The sequence below is a fragment of the Xyrauchen texanus genome, chromosome 26 (genome assembly GCF_025860055.1).
Source record: "Xyrauchen texanus isolate HMW12.3.18 chromosome 26, RBS_HiC_50CHRs, whole genome shotgun sequence".
NCBI lineage: Eukaryota > Metazoa > Chordata > Actinopteri > Cypriniformes > Catostomidae > Xyrauchen > Xyrauchen texanus.
In genome coordinates this window covers 23,446,370-23,459,040 of record NC_068301.1, presented here as the reverse complement: position 1 = coordinate 23,459,040, position 12,671 = coordinate 23,446,370, and the positions used below count along the sequence as shown (strand labels likewise).

General features: G+C 41.1%; 1 protein-coding gene across 1 annotated transcript in view; it reads right to left on the bottom strand.

The window, feature by feature from the left end:
* Nucleotides 1–12,671, bottom strand: part of LOC127619503 (microtubule-actin cross-linking factor 1-like) — a 229,139-nt gene that overhangs the window by 103,828 nt on the left and 112,640 nt on the right. Inside the window, exons 7-15 of the mRNA XM_052092341.1 lie at nucleotides 5,004–5,170; nucleotides 4,799–4,911; nucleotides 4,527–4,633; nucleotides 4,322–4,441; nucleotides 3,591–3,686; nucleotides 3,209–3,336; nucleotides 2,999–3,092; nucleotides 1,954–2,108; nucleotides 1,162–1,582 (exon numbers count right to left, since the gene is read on the bottom strand). Coding sequence (XP_051948301.1) covers nucleotides 1,162–1,582; nucleotides 1,954–2,108; nucleotides 2,999–3,092; nucleotides 3,209–3,336; nucleotides 3,591–3,686; nucleotides 4,322–4,441; nucleotides 4,527–4,633; nucleotides 4,799–4,911; nucleotides 5,004–5,170 — 1,401 coding nt within the window. The remainder of the gene's footprint in view (nucleotides 1–1,161; nucleotides 1,583–1,953; nucleotides 2,109–2,998; nucleotides 3,093–3,208; nucleotides 3,337–3,590; nucleotides 3,687–4,321; nucleotides 4,442–4,526; nucleotides 4,634–4,798; nucleotides 4,912–5,003; nucleotides 5,171–12,671) is intronic.

Below are 12,671 nucleotides of genomic sequence, written 5' to 3'. Positions count from 1 at the left end.
GGAAGAGAGAAAATAGGAATAAATAAAAGTTGCTAGTGACAAGGTGTGCGGCATTAGCATATAGCCTACTCACACCAAGCCCATATAGTTGTGTCATAAATCATACAATTACTGTTTGTTAAGGCACATGCACATTAGTTGGACCAGCCAGAAAAATTGCTGTAATAGTAACTTTTCTAGCCCAATTTATGATACCAATGTTGTCAGATTGTATTGTGGATTTGAAATACGTTATTGAAAGTTTTGCAGATTTTGGTCATTCTCAATTTGAGTAGAAAGGAGCTGTGTTTTCAACTGCCGTTCAAAATTTGGGGTCACTTGACTGAAATGTTTCTTGTGATCTTAAAACCTTTTGATTTGATGGCATATGCTTACATTTTTTTTAATTAGTTTTGTAGAGAAAAATCTAAATGTGCCAACATATTAATATATTTCATTACAAGAAAAAATTTATTTCAAAAAAGTTTTTGAAATGGATGACTTGGACTGAATAATAAAGAAAAGCAGCTAATAAGTGCCCAGTGCCTCAAGAAGTTGGTTGAGAAAATGCCAAGGGTACAATTCTGCAAATTCTAGGCAAAGAGTGACTACTTTAAATATGCTAATATATAACACAATTTAGATTTTTTGGGGGGGTTTTGATGACTTTACTATTACACCGCTTTACTCGGCCGCTAATCGCAGGATTGGCGGTTCGATTCCTGGCCCACAAGACTCAGGCTAGTGCCTTGCATGGCAGCAAGGCGCCATTGGTGTATGAGTGTGAATGGTGAATGGGACACAGTGTAAAGCGCTTTGGTAACCTCTAAGGTTAATAAAAGGCGCTATATAAGTGCAGACCATTTACTGTACCATTCTAAAATTTGAAGAAAAAAAATTATAATAAAGAATGAGTAAGTGACCCTAAAATTCTGACCAGTAGTGTACATAAAAAAATAGCATCATCAAAATGGCCACTATTTTATTCATAGTGCAATGATTCCTTGTTTTGTTTATTCTGAGGCTAGATAAATGTTTGTTTTATATCAAAAAATAAATTGAGATATCCAAACTTTGTTACTGTATGATGAAACTTCTACAGCCTAGTTGTGTTACTAAAGAATTGGTTGTAAATATTTGATACTTTTGTGTCCTTTAAAATCTAGGCGCAGCTTCATGTACCTCATAGTTTTGAGACTCTTTAAGGCTATTCAGAAGATCCTCCACAGCTTTGTGAATGAGGTTATGGTCCTGCAGATGCTGTTCTACAGACGGCAAGTCTGAGCCCCACTCGGCCCGTTCCAGTAGGTCCTGCATCTCCTCCACCCATCCCAGCAGTCCATAAATGAAGCGTAGGCTGCCCTCATCCTCTGAGGATGACCGGGCAACCAGGTCTGCACGAGACATAGGTTGTCTGAGCAGGGATGCCACAGCACCCACTGCCCCCAGCAATGTCTGTGCACCTAATGTGGCCAGACTGCCTGTAGACCCCTTCTGACTGACATGTTCTCCCAGCAGACCACCTATGGAGAAATGGCCCTTCCGGTACACATTGGCGCACTGAAGGCGCAGGGAGACCAGCTCCTCCTGCAAACATGATACCCTACAAGACAGAGATTAACCATTTGGACTGTTGGATACAAAATAAATACATCAATACTCATAAACAGGCAGAATACAAAAAGTTATGACAAAAAAGCATGCACAGATTTCACAGTAGAATTACTAACAATCTCTACCCTCTTCTTTTATTTCTCAATCTTCACATCCTACTGTCAAAAAAGTAAGTCATAAGCTATGTTTGAAATAGCACACTACCATACTACTGTATATTTTACTAGTTCTGCAATATATGGAATCAGCAGAAATACTAAAAGTGGTATGCTTTTCTGAACATAGTGATACATATTCTCTGCCTCTTATCCCTTACTCTGGCCCAGTTTCACCCTCGCTTTTTTCTTTCCTCACTATTACCTGAAAGCCAGCTGCTCCACTTGGTAGTACTTCTCATTTCGGAGGACTTGCAGGTCAAGTTGAAGTTGTTTGACCAGAGTCTCACAGTCCTGAAGATACATTCCCAATTCGTTTTCACATCGCACTGGTTGCCCATTCTCTACCTGAGACATGTCCTGAAGTAAAACAGGAAGATTGAATGATCTTCAATTAGTAAAACATCTGTTTATACAATATTAACACATAATTGATAGCTGCAGACATATTAGGCTGCATTAGTATGTTTACACTGCAAAGTCTTATGCACAGATCTGATATTTTGACACATACCTTATTTTTTTGCACCTGTTTGCATTCACGTAAGACATAAGCGACTGTTTATGTTAATCACTAATAGAACAGCCATTGACCATGAAGCACATTTAACTGTTGGGTGCGCAGCCACATTTACTCATTCGCCAATAGTGCTTACGCCTCACAGTACATGCAGTTATGTGTATATGTGGTTTCACGACTCAATAATGCGTATTTCCACCTTGTTTACACACAGGATTTCACTCAAAGCTTTAGCTACATACTGGAAAATAATTTACATTCATATTGAAACACGGAGCATGCATTTAGCTCATATTGAAACACGGAGCATGCATTAAGCTCTGATTAAGGCAAATCTCTAGGTTTTCCCACACACTTGAGTCTGCGCAGATGTTTTTTCCATCTGCACAGGAGCAACATCAGAAGTGCGCAGCTACACAGCTTAGATGTAACATTGCAGCCATGTATTGCTATGCTAACTAAAGTATTGTGTCAATAGCTTAGCAACATTCTGACTTCAAACTCTGAAATTAATTGTGAATTGAGTCTCCTGTGTGGTTCTCATGAGCACTTCTTGTGTGACAGTTGGAGTTACTGTCCATATGAAGTTGTGTATGCTCCAAAACAGTTAAGGTTCCATTTCAGTTAGGATGCTGCCTTAAAAGGCCATCGAGGCAGCTCCCTAAGTCTTGAAACAGAGCTTACAGTATGTGGCAGTTCTCACAGATGGAAGAGTATCTACAGTACTTACAGCCTGCAGAGTGTTCTTCGCCAACGTGAGTTTCTCCTCACAGTCTACAGCCATGTTCTGGATCTTATTGGCCATCTGTAGGAGTAACTCCAACCTAACCAAACATCCACATCCACAAGCTTACATATAGATATACAGCATTGTAATACTGAAAATACTGATGTGTCTAAAATGCACACATCTTCTCTTTCTGGGTGTCGAGTCACTAACCTCTCCATAGCAGGCCTCAGTGCTTTTTCTCTTTCCAACATTTCCAGGATCAGTTTTCCCCATTTCTCCTCTAGGTCATTAGGGTGTAGCCCTTGGGGCAGCTTAATGCGCCCAAACTCTATCCACGCCTAAACAACATCCATAAAAATCAATCTTTTTAAACATGAAAAGAAACATTTTCTGAGTGTGCATGCGTTCCCTTTATGCTTGAATTTTTTCAACCCTCCTACATAGTGGCGTCATGCTCTATATTAGCCTGAATCTGTTAATGTGCAGTTCCACTGTGCTTCTTGTGAACAGTATAGCTGGCATTTAGCTGCAGAATCAATGTCAACCTCAATCTATCCCTGTTGTTCTGTCTTCATAACAGTTTCTCTCTCACCTCCAGAAGCTTGTAAAGGTGCTCGATATGGCTTTTCTCTCTTTCCTTGGCAGGGATCTCTGTTTCTTTGAAGTGGACATATTCATTATAAAGTGCCTAGAGAAGAGAGGATCTTTGGTAAACCGCAAAGTATGAACACATTAAATGATGATTATCATTTCCTTTTGTAATGGAGTAAATCCTTGATATTCATACACGTTCGGTCACATATTCTATGTTCCAAAACTCAGTCGCCAATGGAGGCATGGATTTTAAGGCACTTCAGATGCAAAGGTTGTTCCAAAAATCATAATTTTGCTGTCTTCTATGAATACACTTTTAGTGGCATTCTAAGGCAGCATTGCATATATTTTAATAGAGAAGGCAATCCAATAGTGCATCGTGATGAGCTCACAGGGAGAAAAAAAAAACGTTAATTGCAAATAAAAGTATATTTCATTCAGTACTATATTTTGTCCATAAAATAAGCTCAGTATAATTAAAAATTCATTATTTTATCAAATATTTCTGCGTGCTATGTACTGTACGCTTCATTTATAAACTTAGCAACATGCTAATGTCAAACTCTAAAGAAATCAATTGCAAGCGTTCTCCTGTGTGGAGCACTATTTGGCCCCCTGAGCGTTTCTCAGTCTTGGCAACAGTACCACCATCACTACGTCTCTACACATCCCTTCTGCATTCATTTCTGCTCTCTTACTCATCTCTCTCCCCATCCTTGTGTTTCCTACCTTGAGTTCCACAGGATTGTGGGAGAAGCTCCTATTGGCCATGAGGGCTGTGTGTTGCCTGGTCCATTGCAGCAGAGAAGAGAAGCCAGACTGGTATTCTGCCCATCGCTGGTCAACTTCCTGAACAACAGAAACCACATGTGAGAAAGTCAAATGAGAGAAATTACATGAAAAAATTTCAGAAAGTGCAGTAAATTGACCATACATGAGGTGCAATGCCTTCTCCACCCTCTGGGATTTTGGGGAAAGCATCGTAGATGGAGGAGACATATGTGATGACAGACTTCTCATCTGGTGATGATACATCCACATCTAATGTAGAGATAGAGAATAAAGAAATGGAAAAATAACAAAGGATGAACAAAGAACATTAGGTGGAGGAAAAAAAATTGAGAGGCCTTGAGTTTGAAGGTTAACAAATTAATGAAAATATGCTGAATGAATAAGAAAAAAAAACATATAAGACACTAATGTTACCTTCAGCGTCTAAAAGTCGCGTTACACCTAATGACTCAGCAATCTCAAAGGCCTGTTCCAGGTTCTCACGGTTACTTTTTTGTGCAATCACTTCCATGTCAATCAGGTCTGGCCTAAAATACAAATAATGTGCTAATGCCAGTATTTGTCCATGCATCTTTTAAAGGGAGCTCTCATTATACTTTAATGTGTGAGTGTACAGTACCTGTATCTGTGCAAAATGGCGTTGAACAAGCGTCCATCGCTCCAGTTTGAGGAGAAATTGACACAGCGGAGACTGGGATAGCCTTCTGTGGCCTTCTGACTCCATATTAACAGTTTCTCTTTTGCTGTGAGGTCACCTGACTCACCGCTCACATAGATCTCTGAGATCTAGTACAGATTAAAACATTGTATCAAATGAAATCAAATGGAATTTAATTGCAAAATGCTAATTGTATCATTGCTGATATTTTATCTACATTTTTAAAGACTCTATGAAACCCTATGTTTTAAAAAATTTCCTTTAGAAATATTAGAATAGAAAATTGGTGCGGGACATATCAAACACTTGCATAACTGGCCATAACTAAGCTTACTTGCTATTGCTAGTCCCTGGCATGTCATTTATTGAGAGGGGGCATTCTAGAGACAGAAATTTGCCCCTGAAGCAACATGAGTCGTCAATATTTTTTATCCATTTTCCTAAAAGAGGAAGACTTTTAAATGTGTATGTCCTAAAAGTTTATTTTGTCAACTTACAGTAATACACTGCATATACTGCAGAGGACTTCAAAGCTAAAAAACATGGACTAAATGCCACATCTCTCATTTTGTTTCATAGGGTCTTTAATCAAGAAGGAGATCATTGTGCCAGATATTTCAAGGAATTTAAGCTAATCCTAAAAGCATACAAACATGCAAATGTCTTTCTTATAAATGTTAAATACTTTTATGGTCTATTTGCATGGAAATTAAACAGCTCTCAAGTTCCATTATACAGCCCTGATACAGCCTGTCCAGTTCAATAGATGGGTTTCCATTTAATACACCCTTATTTTCTCCTAGCTTTAACTCATGTTTCTTCTTCCTTTAATTTCTCTTAGCACTTTACCCCTTGTGTATCTTTCTCTCTGTTGTCCCAAAACAATTTTTTTTTGTTATTTTTTACTATATACCTACCTCTGTCTACATAAACATTTGACCCCCCCGCCAGATCATGCTCATGTTTTTCTACTTTCCCTCTTGACAAAGAGAGGCAGTATCTGCAGTGCCAGGCTCTAATTTGTATTCCTTTGTCATTCCTCACATACACTGCTCGTCACAACCCTGTATTATTTTTCTGGAGCTAGCAGACAACACTTTATAACATGGCATACATTCAAACAGTGTTGAGATGACAGACAGACTTAAAGAGTAAATCACTGATCAGCACAAATCCGACACGGCCCAAGATTAGCATGGTCAAATTTGGTGACATGCAGAAACAGAACAACATCTAGCATCACCTGAGCCTCTTACTCTAAAGATGATTATAAGGTGAGGTCAGACAGGCTAGTCAAATCAACCAGGCCCTCAGCCATAAAAATGCACCCAAACATTGCCTTTTTATTTCACCATCAAACATGTTGTCCAGGCAAGACCATGAGTCAAACCAGTCGTCAAACCAGTCTCAAAACCACAGAGTCAACTCAGACAGTCCAGTAAGCCTGGGTTTACCGACATGCTGTGTGTGTCATAAATACAGTGGGAAAAATGCTGTGACACAATGGTATCAATGAAATTGACCTTATAATAAGGTACCTTTGATTAGCTGCACCCTGCAACCCTCAAATAGTCTCATTACATCACAGTTAACACTGCGTATGTTACGGGCAGATGAACACACAACATGCATGTTTAAGTATTGTGGTTATAAGAAATAGTAGATGGAAAGCTTAAGTAGTGTGGTCTGTGGGGTAGTAGAGAATAATTCTACAATGAGCATGTGCTGTAAAAGGGCATTTAAGGATGTTATGGGGTAATAAAATAAAATAAAAATTATATTGTTAAAAAACAAAACAAAAATATAGACAAACAGACTAATTGAGAGAAAGAAAGAGAGAGGCAAAAATGAAGACAGCAAACATTTCCCCTGAGGAAGTTTGCTGGAGGCCTGATAAATGTGCATAACAAATCATCTTTATTCATATGTGGGGAAACATAGTCATGACAACATGAGTGCAGCCAGCACATACTGTACTCACCTCCACAGAACACAGTTCTGCTCTACTGAAAGAGATCACTGAGCTTGCAATACATCACACACAAAAAAGTTTTAATGTGTATTTCTGGGCGTGTGCATGTTGGCCTTAGTTTCTACACTGATGAAGCATTTCTGATACATTGGTAGCATAATAACCAGCCCAATCAGGTGGACATCACAAGCACAGCAAGCACAGTCCTTGACTGAGCAAACATAGGATTACGCATCTAATATAGAGTGCTGCTAGCACAGGGCTGGAATAGCTAACGAGGCCATGAAATCCCTCTCTCTCCAACAGCCTCCACCAAAAATCCCTTACTAGTGTGCACCAAGTAAGGTAGGCAACAGACACACAGTCATTCATCAATATCTCATTGAGAGAGAGAGAGAGAGAGAGAGAGAGAGAGAGAGAGAGAGAGAACAGATAAACAGCTCACAATGTGTCGGTGAGCATTACCAGTGATGAGATTTTGGCAGAGCCAGGCAGCTCAACTCTAGTACAGAGCATCAGGATTGACAGGAAATAGAGTGGGTGGTGTTAGGAAGGAAAAATAATGAGGAATGGAGGGAAGAGAGCTAGAGATGGTCTGGGCAGTACTGATTAGGCTACTGGGAAAGGGCCAGGAAGGACCTCAAGATGCTGTATTCTACGCTCAGCTGATTGGCTGCAAAAAAGCCACATGATATGTAATGGGCTCTGAACAAACTTAAAAAGCAAATACAATTAAATTGTTAAAAAAACCAACAACAAAACACACACACACCCATCCACACAAACTATGTCTACTTGTATCTCTCCCCCTTTTATGCTACTAAAGCCACATGAAAGAACATTAGACAGACAGAGAGAAAGAGTCTGACCTGGTTGGGAGGCAGAGCTTGTTTCTCTTGTGGGGAAATGGGACTCTCAAGCACAGAAAAATCAAGCACATCAGAGGAGCTCCCCCAGTCAGTCTGAACAGCGCCTCCTGTCTCAGGCGAAGTAAGAGGAACATCGCTAGCATAACCTGAAGACTGAGGGTCCTGTAGTGTTGGACCAAAGGCCTCACTCATTTGAGCATAGCTGTCAAACAGGAATGATTTCCCTGTTTTCGTCAGAGTTGCAGCTGCTGCTGGTTTGGCATTGTCTTTCTTCCCGGGTGGTACTCCTTGACTAGTGGACACTTGTACTATCAAAGCACCTCCAGTAACAGGAGATGCAGTTGGAGATTCAAAATGGACCTCAATTTCTTTCTCATGCCAGATGGGTGACCCATAATCCCTGGGATATACAGTGCGGACCACACAAAGTTGTCCTCCAACCTCACGTATGTGAACCACTCCCTTCTTCTCCATTTTCAAGGGTTCATCTAACATTAGTTCACTTGGTCCATGCACATCCTCCCCTTCTTCCTCTATTTCCAGGTCATCACATAAAAGGCAGGGTCTCTCTAATACTCCCTGCACTCGCTGCCTTACCTTGTACACTCTGCCTCCTCCAGGTGTTGTGTTGCCTTGCTCTAATTCAACTTGGGGCTCTTCACTCAGTCCCTCTACCTCAAATGGGCGAAGCACCCCAATCCATGCTGGGCTAGGATCTGGGGACAGAATAGCCATCTTGCTGCCCCGAAACGTCCCAGTGCTTCCATATATAGGGGCCACTCCAGGGACCAGGACCACATTGGTGGGTGTTTCAGTAACTGCTTGGGGAGATCCCAGTTTTGTTGAAACTTCATCAGTTGCCCTTGCTGTGGATTCATCTGTAAGTTCAACACTTCTACCCTCTTTCTCTTCAAAGACCCGGATTCTCTTGTCCTCCCCCTCAACACCTTTTAACTTATGTTTGGCCTTGCGTTTTCTCCTGAAGCGAAGTTTTCTTTTGGGTGACATTGGTACAGCAACACCTGGTCTAGCATCCCTGGGTTGTTTTACGCAACCAAGAGAGCTCCCCATATCTCACAGAAAGAGTGACAAATAAAGAGAAGGGAAAAAACAAGGTGAGAAATTAAGAAAAGGTGCCCACTATGGGTGAAAAATTTGTTCAGCTAAACAGTCAGCATGAGGTCATGTGAAATGAGTAACTCATCTGGAGTGAAAATTTAGACAAAAAGGAATAACCCATTACAACACATAAGGGAAGACAAAAGAGACATGATGCAGAGGGGTGGGGAGATGGATTTGGTTCAGGTTCAGCCTTTTGAGGTGTGGACTGAGGTCGTTCCTCCGGTTTCATTTTTCAGGCAATGTTGCTGTAAACGTAATTGTCAAGCCTCTAGCACATGATGCTGAATATAGATTACTGTCCTTCATTAAATATTAAAATCCAACAAACAGAAAGTTTTTTTCCCCTCTCTCATGATGCAAAGATGATGCAGTGCTGTTGCATTAACAATGAAGAGAAGACAAGATAAAGAGTAGGTTGTCCATTCTAGCCAATTTCACAGGCCATGTGTTGAATAGCGGCCATTTGACATGATCCTTAAGACTCACCATCCTACTACTGATAATCCACAGGGTGAGAACCAGGACAGAACTGCAGTGCAGACACAGACTGTCCTGTGAAATCACACGCACTTTGCCAAAGGAGAGTAGGCAACTGACAGCTTGAACAAAACCACAAACTGAAGAAAAATGTGTTTGAATGTGTATTCCATTGTGTGTACAGTAAGACCTTCAGAAACACGTGCCTCTCCAGATTTACTTAATATATATTATTTATAAAAGCACTCTGTAGTGCTAACATCAGATAGGGAAGTAATGTGTATAAGAAGTAGTGGTATTAGTCCTGTGGGAAGTTGTTAACGATGTGCAACAGGCCTCAGATCAGCTGCTAATGGATAAAAGTGCAGAGTCAGGCAAACCTCTGGCAGCTCATCTACAATTTAGGCACAGCCAATCATAGCTTTATGTCTTTTGTTCCCATCATCGCAACAGCAGAAATATCCCCAGTCAGGTAATATTTGGTCTCTTGCATTACACCTGTGGTTATGAGTGTATGCAACTGGCAGGCGTACAAGCTCAGTTAAAACAATTCTCAAGACATTGAAGAGAAAGGAGGGGAGGGGCTAGTTACTAATCATCTCGCCTCTGCTTCCACGGGAACTGGCATCCCATGCACTGACACTAGCATATTTGGGTCAATACATAGGATAGAGACTACTGTGAGTGAAAACCTCACCTTCAGTCAGCAAAATTCAATAACCACTATCCCCCTCGCTGTCTAAGCTGGTTATGGACGTGGTTAAGAATATAGTCCAATCACATATATCTGATGATGATTTCAGGCCATCCTGTCTTCCTCATACTGCCAACAAATGGTGTACATCCAGGAATGCAGTGAGGGAATGAAAGAAAGAGTGATAGCTGACAAGAAGCCACTCCCCGATGATGCCGGCTTCTCTGGTTGTAGAATCTAATTAGTATGCCGCCAGGACAGGGCTGGTCTGGGTGGCTGAACCATGTCTGGTTGAGGAAAAGAAGAGAGGCAAATCCAGAAGAGTCCTTCCCCCCACCTCGAGCTGCAATGCTGGCCTTCGAAAAAGTCGTCACCCTGGTGCTAAAGAAATCATAGCTTCTTCAGTCAAGCATGGCGAAATTGATCCGATTGATACGGTGCTCTCCTTTGCACAACCTGAGTGCGAATTAAACGTGTGACATACAAGTGTGCCAGCAGGGTTCAACAATCCTCTGATCCAGAGATTGAAAGCATATGTGTTTCTGTAAATGTGCTGATGCTCAAGAGGCCTGTGGGTGAGAGAGAAAGCCGGGGGGCCCAATAATAGCAGGTTGCCTGTGTCCGCTCTCAGTTGCTGGGTAGCTCCTATGCTCTCGCTTGTAGAACCTTCAGAAAAAAGAGCTTCATCTCTCGTCTGCTGCAGCCTCACGGAATACTCTGCTGCTGCTTTAGCTTCCTCCTCCTCCCTCCTCCTCTCTCTTTCTCTCTCTCTCGCTCTCTCTCTTCTATCCACGTGCTCATCCCTCCCTCCCTCTCTTGCTTCTCTGATGCCTGGTAAGCTCAGAGCTCAAAATGCACAAATAAACACATGCATGCAAACCAAGCCAATAGCCTTCAACTTGTTGGCAGCCAGGACTGCAAGGAAAGAATTAGAAATCGTAATTGTTGCCTATTTATTGGAAAGGCATGCATGTTATTTTAATAGTCGTCATTGCTGGCCTGTCCTACTCCTGTAATATACGTTAAAAATCCCTGTCCATCAGACATCTGGACCAAAGATCAATTAAGAAAAAGACAGGATGAATGTATTTATTGCAGACTGGTTTATGTTCTGTGAAAAGAGAGGGGGGTGTAGATGAAAGACCTTATCAACTCAAAGAGGGTGGGGCATGAAGATATCAAAATCCCTCTACTATTGAAACTCCTACACAACATATAGCATTGTGATGGAATTTAGTCATGTGATCCAGAATCACATAAATGTGATTGCATGGGCAGCTGATGAATTAAGGATCAACAAACTGATTTAACTGAATACAAATCTACCACCTGAGCCCACATTTATGAAATCAGCCTAAATATAATTTATCCAGACTTTATCCAGACTCTCCTGTACTGAAAGTGGGACAGGAGATAGATTTCTGTTTACTGCCAGACAGAAACCTGAACACAGCAATCAGCATTTGTCTGCAGACTGGGAAGATATGATTCAGCGCACAACAAGTAGCCAAAAGCTAAATAATCCTGCTGGCCTGACTGCACTGTGCAGCCCAGCCCAGCCCACCCCAGCCCACAACCACATCTTATTTCTGAGTAATATTTTAATGGCCAATCAGATCAATGGCTAAGACACAGGAGCCTGATTGGCATTTTACATCAGATTATACACAAAATATATGAGGTCAATGTGAGGATATCCAAAACAAGATTCTGAAAGGCTGCAGTGAGCCTAAATTACAGATGTAGTTTCAAAACAGAGGGAAGAGTCCTAGATTGCCGGCTGGGGAGGTTGGACTGTTTGGCTTCTCTTGGTTGTGTGAACTGAATGTAACTAAGCGTTAAATTGGCATGTCCTTTGAAAGGTTCTGTGAGCTCTTATCTGACTCAAAAACAATTCAAGACACCACCAACTCCTCTCAATTGGGGATCTGTGCTTAGATGATTATATCAGATGATGTTTCTGTAAATTAGTCATGATATATTACTCTATGCTATAGTAATTTTGCCTGCAAGTCATTCTAGCTATTGTCATATAACCGTACAGCTTTGGAGGTGGACCAAATTGAATGGAAGTTAAATGACAAAAGGTGCACTCATTCATCCCCTGACCACATTACATCTTTTTGTAGTGGTCTACTTCCACTCATATGCAGCCTTTTTATTCCTCCTTTCAACAATTTTCACTGTAGTCATACTTCACAGATAATCGAACAATGTTTAGCTACAGTGGATTCTCCATACTTGATGTTACAATTTTACATAGTCTAGATCATACCTGTCAACACTCCTGTTTTTCACTGGAGTCTCCCGTATTTCACACCAATCTCCCGCCCCCCTCCCGTATTGTTATTTCTCCCGGGAAACTCCAGTAATTTGTATGGCCCAAACCTCGTTATATGAATAATCACATCAATATATTATTCCAAGGTTGTCCAGTTGCCAGATCAAGTTTATAACGCATCCTACTCACACAATCGACACATCATACAAATTTC